At 41.9% G+C, this 16,215-nt stretch overlaps 1 protein-coding gene across 1 annotated transcript in view; it reads right to left on the bottom strand.

The window, feature by feature from the left end:
- LOC126326178 (uncharacterized) overlaps positions 1-16,215 on the bottom strand; it is a 48,096-nt gene that overhangs the window by 15,882 nt on the left and 15,999 nt on the right. Inside the window, exons 2-3 of the mRNA XM_049995570.1 lie at positions 16,051-16,195; positions 12,243-12,395 (exon numbers count right to left, since the gene is read on the bottom strand). Coding sequence (XP_049851527.1) covers positions 12,243-12,395; positions 16,051-16,195 — 298 coding nt within the window. The remainder of the gene's footprint in view (positions 1-12,242; positions 12,396-16,050; positions 16,196-16,215) is intronic.

The following is a 16,215-nucleotide window of genomic DNA, read 5'->3' as shown; positions in this document are numbered from 1 at the left end:
GCCAAAGACTGACATCATTAAGTAGTCATTAGGATGCAATGGTTATGCAAAGACGAAGAGGCTTGCACAGTAAAGACTAGTGGGAGAGCGAAATCAAACAAACCTTTGGATTGAAAACCACACAAATAACAACGAGGAGACAAACAGTTAACTAAAGCTCAGCGAACTGTATAGTTTGCCTGAAGGAGACACAGTGATCCCCCCCCCCCCCCCCCCCCCCGAACAAGTGCCCATTACTTTGATCTTGAGCTACCAGCTGTGCATTAGTGTTAGTGCAAGTGGATGTATAAGAGAGATGCACTACATCGTTGTCCCAGTTCTGGATAGCGGCAAACAGATTTGCGTCTCGAACGCTGCATCAGACAAATGGTCTAGCCATTGTCGATCCCGTACTGACCACAATGCATATTGCAGCCAACGTTGCCCAAAAGTATCATGTAGCAGAATTAGAAACCATAAACTGCAAGTTTGGGTGAAAACAAGGGTGCCTATTGCCAGGTTTCCTCTCGCCTTTATAAAGGCTGAAAGAGATGTGCTTGTCCAGCATCTTCGGTATCTTACGTTACAAAAACTCAATGTTAATGTGAATTAAAATTCTTTGTTTATTAATGACAGCATTACGCGAAGACGTAAATTAGGCTACATGCATCTTGACAGACAAGAAGTTCCATATATTTTTAATGCAAATGTCACTAAGCACTATGGGAGTTAACATCTGAGGTCATCAGTCCCCTAGACTTAGGACTAGCCGGCGGGAGTGGCGGTGCGGTTCTAGGCGCTACAGTCTGGAGCCGAGCGACCGCTACGGTCGGAGGTTCGAAACCTGCCTCGGGCATGGATGTGTGTGATGTCCTTAGAATAGTTAGGTTTAATTAGTTCTAAGTTCTAGGTGACTGATGCCTCAGAAGTAAAGTCGCATAGTGCTCAGAGCCATTTGAACCATATGAACTTAGAACTACTTAAACCTAATTAACCTAAGGACATCACACACATCCATGCCCGAGGCAGGATTCGAACCTGCGACCGTAACAGCCGCATGGCTCCGGGCTGAAGCGCCTAGAACCGTTCGGTCACAGCGGCCGGCCTCTATATATTTCATCGTACTTTCCTAACGAGTTATCCAGTTCCATTTAGGCTGATGAGGAAGAAGAAATTTTACAATACTGATAACATAGATACGCTATAGAATTCTTACACATTTTAAGATAAAAAAAGACGCACCACTAATTAATCATCTGAATGGGAAAGAAATCCGTTGATGTCATGTACATGTACAGACAAATAAATGATTACAATGTCAGAAAAAGCGGATAATTTATTCAAGGGAAAGATCTTCACAAACTGAGCAAGTGAATAACGCGTTGGTCCAACTCTGGTCGTTATGCAAGCAGTTATTCGGCTTGACATCGATTGATAGAATTGTTGGATGTCCTCCTGAAGGATATCGTGCTAGATTCTGTCCCATTCTCAAGTTAGATCGTCAAAATCCCGAGCTGGCTGGATGGTGTTGCTCATAATGCTCCAAACGTTCTGAATTTGGGAGAGAGCAGACCACCTTGCTGGCCAACGCAGTGTTTGGCCCGCACGAAGACAAGCAGTACAAACTCTCGCCGTGTGCGGGCTGGCATTATCTTGCTGAAATAAAAGTCCAGGATGGCCTGCTATGAAGAGCAACAGAAACGGGGCGTACAATATCGTCGACGTACCGCTGTGTTGTAAGTATTCTGGGAATGAGAACGAAAGGGGTTCTGAAATGAAAAGAAATGGCATCCGAGAACTATCAGTCATAGTTGTCAGGCCGTATGGCAGGTGACCCTAATGCTGTCCGGGGAGTCTCCAGACACGTCTTGGTTCTGGAATCTCATTGGCTGGAGGGGAATTGTCTTCAGCGACGAGTCCCGCTTCGAACTGAGGCGTGATGACTAGCGGAAATAAGGATCAAACTTCAAGACTTACAAACATCTCCCACACAACTACTCAATTGCCGTAGAGCCTACACGCACATGTTGTTGTTGTTGTCTTCAGTCCTGAGACTGGTTTGATGCAGCTCTCCATGCTACTCTATCCTGTGCAAGCTGCTTCATCTCCCAGTACCTACTGCAACCTACATCCTTCTGAATCTGCTTAGTGTACTCATCTCTCGGTCTCCCTCTACGATTTTTACCCTCCACGCTGCCCTCCAACGCTAAATTTGTGATCCCTTGATGCCTCAAAACATGTCCTACCAACCGATCCCTTCTTCTAGTCAAGTTGTGCCACAAACTTCTCTTCTCCCCAATCCTATTCAATACCTCCTCATTAGTTACGTGATCTATCCACCTTATCTTCAGTATTCTTCTGTAGCACCACATTTCGAAAGCTTCTATTCTCTTCTTGTCCAAACTAGTAATCGTCCATGTTTCACTTCCATACATGGCTACACTCCAAACAAATACTTTCAGAAACGACTTCCTGATACATAAATCTATATTCGATGTTAACAAATTTCTCTTCTTCAGAAACGCTTTCCTTGCCATTGCCAGTCTACATTTTATATCCTCTCTACTTCGACCATCATCAGTTATTTTACTTCCTAAATAGCAAAACTCCTTTACTACTTTAAGTGTCTCATTTCCTAATCTAATTCCCTCAGCATCACCCGATTTAATTTGACTACATTCCATTATCCTCGTTTTGCTTTTGTTAATGTTCATCTTATATCCTCCTTTCAAGACACTGTCCATTCCGTTCAACTGCTCTTCCAAGTCCTTTGCCGTCTCTGACAGAATTACAATGTCATGGGCGAACCTCAAAGTTTTTACTTCGTCTCCATGAATTTTAATACCTACTCCAAATTTTTCTTTTGTTTCCTTTACTGCTTGCTCAATATACAGATTGAATAACATCGGGGAGAGGCTACAACCCTGTCTCACTCCTTTCCCAACCACTGCTTCCCTTTCATGCCCCTCGACTCTTATTACTGCCATCTGGTTTCTGTACAAATTATAAATAGCCTTTCGCTCCCTGTATTTTACCCCTGCCACCTTTAGAATTTAAAAGAGAGTATTCCAGTCAACATTGTCAAAAGCTTTCTCTAAGTCTACAAATGCTAGAAACGTAGGTTTGCCTTTCCTTAATCTTTCTTCTAAGATAAGTCGTAAGGTCAGTATTGCCTCACGTGTTCCAACATTTCGACGGAATCCAAACTGATCCTCCCCGAGGTCTGCATCTACCAGTTTTTCCATTCGTCTGTAAAGAATTCGCGTTAGTATTTTGCAGCCGTGGCTTATTAAACTGATAGTTCGGTAATTTTCACATCTGTCAGCACCTGCTTTCTTTGGGATTGGAATTATTATATTCTTCTTGAAGTCTGAGGGTATTTCGCCTGTCTCATACATCTTGCTCACCAGCTGGTAGAGTTTTGTTATGACTGGCTCTCCCAAGGCCGTCAGTAGTTCTAATGGAATGTTGTCTACTCCGGGGGCCTTGTTTCGACTCAGGTCTTTCAGTGCTCTGTCAAACTCTTCACGCAGTATCGTATCTCCCATTTCGTCTTCATCTACATCCTCTTCTATTTCCATAATATTGTCCTCAAGTACATCGCCCTTGTATAAAACTTCTATATACTCCTTCCACCTTTCTGCCTTCCCTTCTTTGCTTAGAACTGGGCTGCCATCTGAGCTCTTGATATTCATACACGTGGTTCTCTTCTCTCCAAAGGTCTCTTTAATTTTCCTGTAGGCAGTATCTATCTTACCCCTAGTGAGATAAGCTTCTACATCCTTACATTTGTCCTCTAGCCATCCCTGTTTAGCCATTTTGCACTTCCTGTCGATCTCATTTTTGAGACGTTTGTATTCCTTTTTGCCTGCTTCATTTACTGCATTTTTATGTTTTCTCCTTTCATCAATTAAATTCAATATTTCTTCTGTTACCCAAGGATTTCTAGCAGCCCTCGTCTTTGTACCTACTTTATCCTCTGCTGCCTTCACTACTACATCCCTCAGAGCTACCCATTCTTCTTCTACTGTATTTCTTTCCCCTATTCCTGTCAATTGTTCCCTTATGCTCTCTCTGAAACTCTGTACAACCTCTGGTTCTTTCAGTTTATCCAGGTCCCATCTCCTTAATTTCTCACATTTTTGCAGTTTCTTCAGTTTTAATCTACAGGTCATAACCAATAGATTGTGGTCAGAGTCCACATCTGCCCCTGGAAATGTCTTACAACTTAAAACCTGGTTCCTAAATCTCTGTCTTACCATTATATAGTCTATCTGATACCTTTTAGTATCTCCAGGGTTCTTCCACGTATACAACCTTCTTTCATGATTCTTACACGCACATAAAAGCCTATATTATTGGTCCTCAGGTTCGTACTCCCGTCTGCACACCGTCCGCTAGTAAAATTTGTGATTATTGTAGCACACGTCAAACATTTTCCTTGGTAATTTTGCGACTTCCCATGTGCGCCATAGTCTCTTATAGACCTTCATGAAATATACGCTAGAGGCACTACAACAGCGTATTTCAAATACTGGTTGTCTAAATGTACTCAACAGCGTTACGGCTTTTTTCCCAATGATAACCATCCAAATGTTCTGAGAACATCCGCACCATTTTGGCAGCGGTTACAGCACTGGCAGCAGGGGTCTGAATTCCTGCGATCTCTTCGTTCACGTATGGTCGATGAGGAACACAGGCAATTGAGCGGTACTTACGAAAAAGCCGCAGGCACAGCAACAATGGCGATGATATTGCCATCTTGTCTACATTCTTCCACGTGGCAAAACTTTTCGGTGTGTGTGAGTGACGTTTTACATTATTTGCGTACATACATATAAAAAAAAGTGCTTCACTGCTGCTTGAACACAGTCAGCACTGCAACGTAATGGCGCAGAATTTTCGACGACACCACCACTTCAAGGAATTTTCACTACAGGAGGAAATAAAAAGTGAAAACTATTGTAAACTACAACAAAACTGTTTCTTAACGTGAACGAGAAGTCGGTTCATAACCGGTAACGGCGTTTTTTATGTAAATAAACAGCGTTATAAAACGTGCCCATTTGCTCTTGTCTTCTCTGGAAGAATCAGCCCGTATCGACATTTTTTTTCCCTTCTTGAAAAATATCTTCACCAATAGTGGTTACTTTTAATGGCTGTAATCCTAATAATTATTCCTTTGCATAATTCCTTCATTGCATTGTACTCCATATCCTTACCACGAACAAAAATTTGTAACTGAGCTGTGTGACAGATCAGAACTTTCGTCCCAAGTGATCGGAAATGCCTCGAATGTGGCAGCATGATCACCCACACTCTTTTCAATTTCATCAACCAACACAACATTTTGTCGTTAGTCTCGATAAACTTATTTGTGTGGATTATTTTTCTTTATTGGAACACAGTACATCTGCAATGTCCAAAAGACACACCTTTACGAATTTGCTCCCAGCAAAAGGCTTTAATGATTTGGCAGTTTTGCTATTTATTATAAGCCTAGCTTTAACCGAATGATCGTACCGTGTCCTCCGCCGGCCGAAGTGGCCGTGCGGTTCTAGGCGCTACAGTCTGGAGCCACGTGACCGCTACGGTCGCAGGTTCGAATCCTGCCTCGGGCATGGATGTGTGTGATGTCCTTAGTTTAGTTAGGTTTAAGTAGTTCTAAGTTCTAGGGGACTGATGACCACAGCAGTCCCATAGTGGTCAGAGCCATTTGAACCAACGTGTCCTCCGTTTGGCAAACATTTGCTGTTGCTTGTCCAAATTGGAAAACTATATTTTAACATTGTCTTCCGGCAACAGTCCTGTTGTTGCGCAACGTGTTTCGTAGGAAAGTGCGTTTTCATATTATTATAGTCTTTCACGTCAGATAGTGGTTCCCAACACAACAGACAGACAGGTTCATCTCTGTACATGATAAAGATATAATCCCCCTTCCATTTCTTCTGGAGTTGACGACATTCAGCTGCACATACTTTTCTCATCTCAGTAAAGATATACGGAAACGCATGAAGTTAACAAAAAACTAGCAGGGAACTTAACACTTGAAATGACAACAGATACCTAGTCTGTTCACCAAGTTATGGCCTCCGCAGCCGTTATTCAGATCAGCACGTTTCGCGTGCAGTCGCCTGTTACCAACGTTTGTCATCTACCAATGTGATAGCACAGATGTGGACAGAAAGCAGTAAACGACAAGTGTGTGTGTGTGTGTGTGTGTGTGTGTGTGTGTGTGTTGTCAGCTCTGGTACAGAGGTGAAAGTACTTCTCCCCCCACTCTACGGTCATGGCCCACAACTTCGCACTCATAGTGGAGGGATGTTTCTCTTTGTTGTTAAAATCCAGTGGCAGTAAAACGGCCCTGCAAATGCGCTGAATAAGCAGAGCTTTAGCTGGTCTGCATCATGAGCTGGAAACCCGAAGCGAGTCGAGCTGATCGTCGGTGAAGATATCCGAATATGCGTACCGGGTGGAATTTTTTTGGCGGGTCGCACTGAAACCAGTCTCGGGCCGGATCCGGTTCACGGACCACCGGTTGCCCACCCGTGGTTTAAACGATTAACACCCTATATCTTTCACAGTACCGAACGATAACTGTGTCTACGTCATTTTTAAATTTTTTTCTTACATATGTTCAGTGATCATACTTTTTCGTAAGCAACAGCGTCGTCAGCGAACAGTCTGAAAATGATACTCGTTCCACTTGGCAGATTGCAAAGAGTAAGAGCAGTCATAGCATGCTTTCTTAGGTCACAACCGAAGCTTCCCCTTTACTTCTCGAATGTTCTGTGTTGTTTCCGTGAGGTATTGTTCGTGTAAGTCAATTACCCAGGGAAGGTGCTTCATGTAGTCGGATGTTTTGTAAGTGTCGGCAATGAAATTAACAGTCGTGCACATTTTTAGCACCTAGGAAGACTGAATATACTGAACTACAGCGTCCACGGTTAGCAATGGCTCTGAGCACTATGGGACTTAACTTCTGAGGTCATCAGTCCCCTAGAACTTAGAACTGCTTAAACCTTACTAACCTAATGACGATACACACATCCATGCCCGAGGCAGGATTCGGACCTCCGACCGTAGCGGTCGCGCGGTTCCATACTGTAGCGCCTAGAACCACTCGGCCACCACGGCCGGCCACGATTATGTGTATGAAGAGAGCAAGTAGTGTTTCACAAGAGCGATACATTCGTACTGAGGTACGGAGGGAACCTCTCCTTTTTCAAGGAATGTAATTACATTCGGTCTTGAATTTTTGTTCAGGATCGTGCTACATACACTCGCAAGACTTTTTGGTTGCGAGCTTGGTCAGAACGTGATACGCTCGACATTGTCGAAAAGGCTACCAGCTGCAGTGTGTCTCCTCGTCGGGGGGTTGTCCTTGCCAGACGGAAGGGGCGTTTGATTCGATCCGTGTGTCGTGCTCCGCTGAGCCCACACAATGAACTTGTTTCAGGCAGCGTCATAGCGCGCGAGCATTGCTCGCGAGGGGAACCGTCGTGGAACAAGGAGCTCTTGTATTTCGTAGGCCGGCGATCTCGTCTGCATATGGACCCCGTGCTATCAGCCATACCGCACAGGCACCGGTTCTATTCGCTTTGCCAGAGAGTTTTGTGTTTAAATGCAATAATAAAACGAATGGGGCACTACGCGGAAGTGAAATTAGGAGAATAAGACAAACCCCGACGGCAGAACTGCAATCACAAATCAAAACTCTAGGTGTAAAAATGTCACATAAATATTAGAATAAAAACCGAAAGCTTCGTTGTTTAATATGCAAGTTATCTGCAAGCGTGCGGCGAACAATCTGATAGTGCTGCTGATCCCGTCTTTACCACGGACAAAATTTGTCAGTCGTCGTCAGCAACGACTAGCCACTTACTAGTATTTTGTTTCCTCCAAACATTTTGTTGGTTCTATGCGGAAACCATCCCTAGTTCACAATCAGTCTAGCCGATTTGTTATGGCGGAGCTCTTTAGCATCTACTGGACACGGTAAATAAATTGAGAACCCAATGACAAGTCTTTGAAGCACAGACTCGGTGCAAGTCAAAGAGTTGTACGCAACGCGACTATAGGACAGTGTGTTCAATTTCCTTCTGCACATCACAGAGAGACTAGACAGGAATCGCATTAATCCTAGATTAAAAATAGCCGATTTTCTAGATGCGGAACGGCAGTACCCCATAATACTTATGTAATCCCAGGTGGAGTATCATTAGTTTATGGATGGGCACAGAATTTATATGTACGTATTAACGGAAAGAAAGTCAGCGGTACTGAACGTGGCTGGACAATTAGAATTCGCTGAGCACTTAATTGCCAGGTGTCTTTAAAGTGACAGAGACTGTAGTCATGTTAAGGCAACGCTCAGTGCTTAATCAAGCGTTAAACAGCCTATCCAGACAAGAAGTAAGCAAGTTCGGATCCAGCAATATCGCGATTAAGCGTCACATTATTGACTTAGATAAGGTGAATATGGACACGAGGTTAAATGAACATAAAGGTGAAGGTGAAATTGCGAACCCTAAGTGCTGCGAGGGTAGTGCAAATAGCTTATGTTCGAAAGGGTGACAAGATGTTAGTGAAAGCGTGGCAGTTTAACTACAATCAGTAAACGTTTGGATCTCTTCTGTGTGATAACTTGTTGTACTGGAAGAGCAACGATTAACGTATATACACTAAACGGTGGACGAAATTTTGTGTGTAACGTAGGAAATAATTGGACAGGTCTAAGAGGTATTAATAAAACAGCGAAGCTTTCGTCTTAAATTCTAATTTTCATATGGCATTTTTACGCGTAGAGTTTTGATTTGTTATTGCAGTTCTTGCCTTAGGGTTCGTCTTATTTCTCCTCTTTTCACATCCGCATGGTGGCCCATTCATTTCATTACTGCATTTAACACAGAACTCTCTGGCAAAGCAAGCAGAACCGATGCCTGTGCAGTTTTGCTGACAGCCCTAGTTTTCCATGTGCTGAGTCACGCGTTGAAATACAACACAGAATTCGGTTCTGATGTAATAATTTACTAGGGTTACTTTGAAGATGCACACGGCTAATTATATTAGGGTAGGTCCGGTTTCGATGAAAATTCCACAGCGAAGAAGATGCTTCAGAATGGAAGACAATGGACCTGTGGCACTTACTTCTTACTTGAAGGTTACATAAAAGTAGTTCACGGGATCATGAGAGTCAAGTTCTAAAAAACTGCTGATGAAAGTCTCTAGTATCTCATGGGAGATCTGAAGAAACTTTACAAGGTTCATTGACACATCAATGAGAGAACAGCGTAACTTATTAAGAAAATTGTTAACATGGGTGACTGCTAACTAGGGTTCGGATATCGAATAGCAATATACTTAAATATCGATATATCACAATCAACTACACGATAATTTTAATCGTTCTTTGTCCAGCCATTATATCGGCAACGTTGATATTTTGTGGCGATATGATGGGGTAATATTATTATCTTCATTGCCATCTAGTACACAGTATTTTCTTGTTAATGGTTCAAATGGCTCCGAGCACTATGGGACTTAACATCTGAGGTCATTAGTCCCCTAGAACTTAGAACTACTTAAACCTAACTAACCTAAGGACATCACACACTCCCATGCCCGAGGCAGGATTCGAGACTGAAGCGCCTAGAACCGCTCGGCCACACCGGCCGGCTTTTTCATGTTAACATTGAAATATTTACAGCTTAAGAACGATATCTACATTTCTTTACTTCGAAGTTCATAAGGAAATTTTGAATGTTGTAAATGTGTATTTTCTTAACTTCCTCTCAATCCAAAGTCATGCTGGCAGTAATACTGAACATGTGAAAAAAGCTCTAGGTTCTGAAAAATTATCCAGAATTGTCTGTGTTTTTACGAATACCACCCTCAGAACGGTTAGAAAATAACCCATTCGCAATCTGGAAGGAAGTATGCTAACAAATTAATTTTTTTAGTTCTTTACAATAAAATTTTTTGGAACTGACAATATTCTCGTTTATGTTACCTATATTTTGAGTGATTTTTTTTCTATTTTTCATATTTTTTTCTTTTTTCTAAGATTTTTCTGTTTATATGTATGTTAACGACGTATGTCAACGATGTTTCATCGATTCTGTCTTCCTGTAAATCCTTCGTGTAATCATAACGTAAACACAAGGTCTCGCTTATTTAGTATGCTGGGAATGCAGCAACAACATTGGCAAACTACTTTGCTATCGCTGCTGTCCGACTCTGGAACAAACTGCCCTGCACTCTTCGCACAGTTCGAAGCCCTGCTACTTTTACGAAAAGACTGAGGAAATTTCTCATATCATCCTCATATCGTATCCAAGATCGACGCATATGACGAGCTTTCCCTTTGGCAAAAAGTAAAGCCAAAGTTTCTGTCTTCTCCCAGATATGCTTCTTTTTCTTTTCGATTCTCTAGGAGTCACGGTGCCTTCTTCACTCTTATATTGTTTAACTTTGAGTTATCACATTCATCTTTCCGTCCCTCTTCAAACCCTTCTCCGTGCCCATTGCTGCTAGCACTCATAATTGAAAACCCACTTCATTTTAATGTTTAGCTATTGTTGTATTTACCACATACGAATGTTAACTGTGCGCACGTTTACCTAAATATTGTAACTTTTATTTTTCTTAATCTAGTATAACATGCTTACTGTAATATACTCAATGTAAAATATATAGAATTATAGTAATTAAAGGAATTCAAAGAAAATTAAAGAGCGATGACAAATATTTCTTCCAAAGTAATACATCCGACAAATTATATTATATGCTTAAAAGTCAGGTGATTAAACCACCAAACAATTAAAAAAAGTTGTATCTTATACGCTTTCTAAAAAAATCATGAAAAAACAGTCTAGATCGCGATGGTTATTTTATTAGAAAGGCCGGTTTCGGTCTGGTCTTAGGCAATCTTCAAAACAGCACCATCGGCTGAAGTTGACTATGTCTAAAACAGCCAGGAGACTTCAGTCGCCGAAATTGTTCGTTTGTTTGAGCAGTTTCAGCGACTGAGGCCTACTGACTGTTCGATACATCGTCAACTTCGGCTGATGGTGCTTTTCTGAAAACGGGCTAAGACTAAGACGAAACCGGACATTTTTTTCACTGATTTTATATAGCTTAAGATCGCTGTTTCCAAAAAGGTTACCAAAAATTTTACTTGCTTTCTGATCACGGCACCTCAAAAACAGAATTATGAGTGATGAGTGCAAACCAGTGGGAAGAGAGAGACAGGGCCTCAATAAATTTAAATAAGAAAACAGTTGTTCATTTATTTAAACACAAAATTGTAAAGTAGTTCCAATTATTAACCATATGAAAGCAACCAAAACGTACATTTAATGCCAGTAGTACGAAAAACATTGTGCTTCGGTTTTAGATATACTCTATCTATTCGCCTCTCTTTGACATAAGACACATTGTTTGTCTCTAAAAATTAGCAATCCTACTCATCCTTAATTGTAACCTAGAAGGTCGAAAAAGTATGTAAATAAAATCACTAAAACCCAGAAACTGAGTCAGAACATCCATATGACTACCGTAAGTGTCGGAGACTTGTCTTGGGTGTCTCACATTAAGTGAAACCAGTCACATCAGAAGACTGAGAGAAGACATTCATATAGGTGACATGGCCGGATAGTAGTTTCCTTCAGTTGTTTCATTCGACTGAGAAAACCGACTGAAAGGAAAACAACGGACTACCCAGTCAGTCATCAAGAATTAAGGTAGGCACCTGATCTCGAATATAAGACGTCTTCGTTTAGGTGTAGATGTGAAATTGACAGGTATACAAAGGCAATCAGCATCTGAAACCTAAATGAATTAATCTTGAAACCGAAGTTTTAATGTGTAACAGGGTGAATGATGAATTTTTGCCACATAAGATTTGAACGGATCAGGATACAGACTATTACAAAAAGAGCGCCCAACGAGAAGACTGACACGCTAAGAGCAGACAGTTAGGTCGTAACAGATGTGAAAACCTAATGCTTGAAGTCGCTGTCGATAAAAAGTTACGTACGTTAATAGTGTGAAAAGAAGCAGGAAAAGGCGTTAGAAGAAACAGAAACGGGTAGCGGCTTAGAATACTTCAACTGGTCACTAGAAGGAAATAATCAAGACAAAAGAAGTGATAGTTCACACACACACACACACACATACACACACACACACACACAGTGCTGTCGCTTCTACAAGGAGTGTCCATTCTCGCGTGGTTGGCAAGCGAGATTCGAACCTCGTACCGCGTCTGAGATCCATGTTGTCCATCTCGGTGTTGTGAATGATGTGCAGCTTCTTCTGGAACTCGCGAGTGAGCTTCTTCCGCACGTAGTCCGCCTCGATCTCCTGCTTGGTGCGCGGGATCCGAAACCGGATGCAGCAGCACAGCATCACCACTGCAACAGCGAAAGCCCTGGAGAAGCGTATAGCAGAGCACCACTGACCTAGAGCAAAATTCTTCCCTCTGCCCCGTCTATCCTTAGAAATTAACTAGTCACTTCTATGGAAACATTAAGTCAGCATCAGCAGATTTCCCGAGCAAACCTTCTCTGCTGAAAATGGCATGATGTCTACTCAATGAACCATCTATTTGGGTAAAGTTTTTCCACGGGCTGAAGCGGGAGAATAACTTTGACAAAGCTGAAACATAGTAAATTAACTTTCTGTCTACAACTGAGATAATTAGCGTGTAAAATTCTCCAATTATTACAAGAAAACTGCAGTATATTAGAAATAATGTTCAATTTACAAGATAATATTTCTACCACCTCATTTTCACGTAACAACGACAGATAGTTGACCCAAATCAGTAATCACAAGGCACATAACACAATCTTAAAATATTAAAATTTGTTTGCTGAATAATACTGAATTAGACTCCAGAGACACACCTAAGAAGCAACCAAATGATTTGTTGAGAAAACTGAAATTTAATTTTTAATTTATGAAATATGTAGGACCTAAGGAGGTCTTAAAAGAAGAACTGAAATAGTGTGAAGAATGTCAAGAGCTAGTTCAGGATGTAGGGGACAAGGCAGTTCAGTTGGAGAGGGCTGGACAAATCTGTAAAGTTTCATCCCAGAAGAAGGACAGATAAATATACAGTAGGTACTAGGAAGATAACTGGGAAGTAACGTCGGATAACAGAAAGAATACTTCACTTGATCGACCAAAGAAGGAAATATAAAAATGTTCAATTAAATGCAGAAATACAGAGATATGTCACTTAGGAATGCAATGAACAGAACTTGCAGAGAAGCCAAGATGGAACGGCTTAAGGAAAACTGCGAATAAATCTAAAAGGAATGGTCGTCGGAAGGACTTATTCAGCAGACAGAGAAGTCAAAGCAATCTTCAGTGAAATTAAAAGCGAAGTGCAACAGGAATTACTCTGTTAAACGCAGTTAGGCGAAAGCCTCTGCGAGGGTGGGAACTGTCTAAAAACGTGGTAGAAGAAGAATGGGAAATCGATATAAAATAGGGAGGGGAACCAATATTAGGCTCAGGGGTTAATAGTGTTTTGGAAGACTTTCGATCAAGTAAGGCGGAATACATGGATAACATTCCTTCGTAATTTCTGAAATCGTTTGAGGAAATGGAAAACAAATCACTATTGAAGTTGGTTTAAAGAATCTATGGGTCTGAGGAAATTCAATCAGATTTTCCGAACAATATCATCCACACAATCCCGGAAATGCAATAGCACGTTAGTGCGTGAACTATCGCACAGTGAGCTTAATACATCATTCGTCGAAGTTGCGACAAGAATCATATACAGAAGAATGGAAGAGAAAATTGAAGATTTGTTAGATGTCTGTCTGAATTTAAAAAACGGTGAAGGTATTAGAGAGGCAGTTCTGTGTTGCGCTTGATGATGAAAGCAACACTTAAAAATATCCAAGCACGTTCATAAGGTTTGTCGACCTAGAACAAGCGTTCGACAATGTAAAATGGTACAAGATATTCGAAGTTCTAAGAAAGTAGGTGTAAGTTATAGAGAAAACCGACTAGTATACAATGTGAACAAGGAACAAGAGGTAAAAATAAAAATGGAAGACCAGACACGAAGAAGTAACGGAAATAAAGGCAAGGTGCAGGAGTGGTAATAAAACTCAGTGAAATGATATCAGCGATAAAATTCGCATATGGCAACGATATCCTCTGTGCAAGGGAGGAAGTAATGCAGAATCTATTCAGCAAGGAGGATATAAGAAGCAGGCAGAAAGAAGTCTACTGGTACCAAACATTGGCCAAAATTTGACGAAGAAATTTCCAAGAATGCACTTGTCGAGCATAGAATTATACGGAAGTGAATCATGGAGAGCAGGAAAACAGAGAAAGAAAAGAACGAGCGTTTGAGGTGTGTTGCCACAGGAAGGCGCTGAAAAATTGGGTGGACTGACAACATAATAAATGTGAAGGTTCTCCGTAGATTCGGCGAGGAGGAAACTTTTGGAAGTCACTGACAAGAAAAAGGGACACGATGATATTCAAGGGCAGCCAGACGATTTTTATACGAGGGGACGACTAGAACCTGTGGTATGGAGTGTTTTTAATATTTTGGAAGACATATGGCAACTTTAAGTAGCCGTAAAAAAGATCAAGTTCCGATACTGTTAAAAATTACATAATATCGACTTTAAAGTCATTTTCTTGAAACAGAAGCACTTAACTACACTGTATTTTTTTCCTTTCTCTACCAGCTGGAGGGGTGGAGTTAGGCGGGGGGGGGGGGGGGGCTGCTACGGGTCATGGGCGCCTGTGATGATGGGACATGTGTTCAGGCATCGGGGACTAACCAGCATGGCACTAGAGGGAGTTGTAGAGCGTGAAACCGTAGTGGAAGGCAGAGATTGGAACAATCCAGAAAATAATTGAGATGCAAGTGCTATTGTGAGATGAAGAGTTAGTCACAGGCGAGGAATGCGTGCCAGCCGGCTTCGAAACAGTCAAAACATTGTTGTGGACGCTTAAAACAAAAAAAAAAAAAAATATGTTTCACTGACGTTCATGCCTCCTATTGCTCAGAGATGATCAAAGGTTTTTAAATTGTTTTTTCAAACTTTTTATGGTAATTTGAACTGAGAACATATAAATATATCTCAAATTACCGAGTGCATAATTATTGCTACTGTAACAAAAACTGTGCGTATTTTCATATTTTCCGTTTTCTCCTGCAGTGTTAGCTAGTTTCGCTACATTTTCACCAGTGATCAACCGTATTACGTATCATTTAACCAATCAAATGGGTTGTTTACATGTTGTTACTCGCTCAAGTTTGACAGCCGCTAGGTGTGTGTCTTGCTGGAGTTTTAACGTTATTTTCTTTTGTTTATGCAAGTCTGTCACTGCAACGGCATTTGTGTGCTCATATGCTATATTAGTTTAACTCGAAGCATTATTGCTATTAATGAATTTGGCTGTCTTACGTGAGAGTGATTGCACGTGCCTGGCGAAGGCAGACAGAGTTGTATGAAGTGTTCCACCGAGAGCAGAGATTAATATTTAGGAGTGAAACACAAGTATTTTTGGATGTTTCGCTGTCGAATTTCTGGAAGAAAAATAAGTTCATCACTCGCCCTTTTAAAACAGGATACTGGTCTCTTTGGAGGACTGTAGATATGGTAACAAGTTGACATGCTAAAGTAAGTCTCGAAAGTGAAGTGATATATATGTACCTGCCGGTTGTATGGAAGCGGTTCTGAGGTACCGGTTACCGATACGTGCTGAAACACCCACATTCATACGTCGTGTAGTAAGACAGATAGACGTGGAGACGTGAGGCCGTGGCGGAAAGCATCTGTCATGTTTGGACGCCACCATGAACACGATGTAAATGAAGCCGCCCGATCTGTTGGTGTATCAGTGCGGACTGTACAACATGTCTACCGCTCGGAGCCACGTGACACGGCGTAAGAACAATGATCGTAGAAAGATCCTAAGAGAAGAGGTCGGAGGCGTGTTTCACGTCTTGTCAGTCGGCGAATTAGGACGGGCGGGTAGAACGAGTGGCCGAGATGAGGAGAGTGTTCGCGCAGGATGCAGACTCACCGCACGCGAGGACGCCCGCGATGGCCATGAAGATGATCTGCCAGACGCGGAATCCGGCGGCCACCTCCTGCTCCAGCCACTCGTCCGTCGGCGTCACAGCCGTCGTCGTCGTCGACGCGGCCGCCTCAGCGCCGTCGCCGCAGCCCTGTCCAACCAGAACACCCG

Source organism: Schistocerca gregaria, chromosome 2, assembly GCF_023897955.1.
Source record: "Schistocerca gregaria isolate iqSchGreg1 chromosome 2, iqSchGreg1.2, whole genome shotgun sequence".
Classification (NCBI taxonomy): Eukaryota; Metazoa; Arthropoda; class Insecta; order Orthoptera; family Acrididae; genus Schistocerca; species Schistocerca gregaria.
Note: the sequence above shows the minus strand (reverse complement) of the source record. Positions and strands in the feature narration are given on the sequence as shown.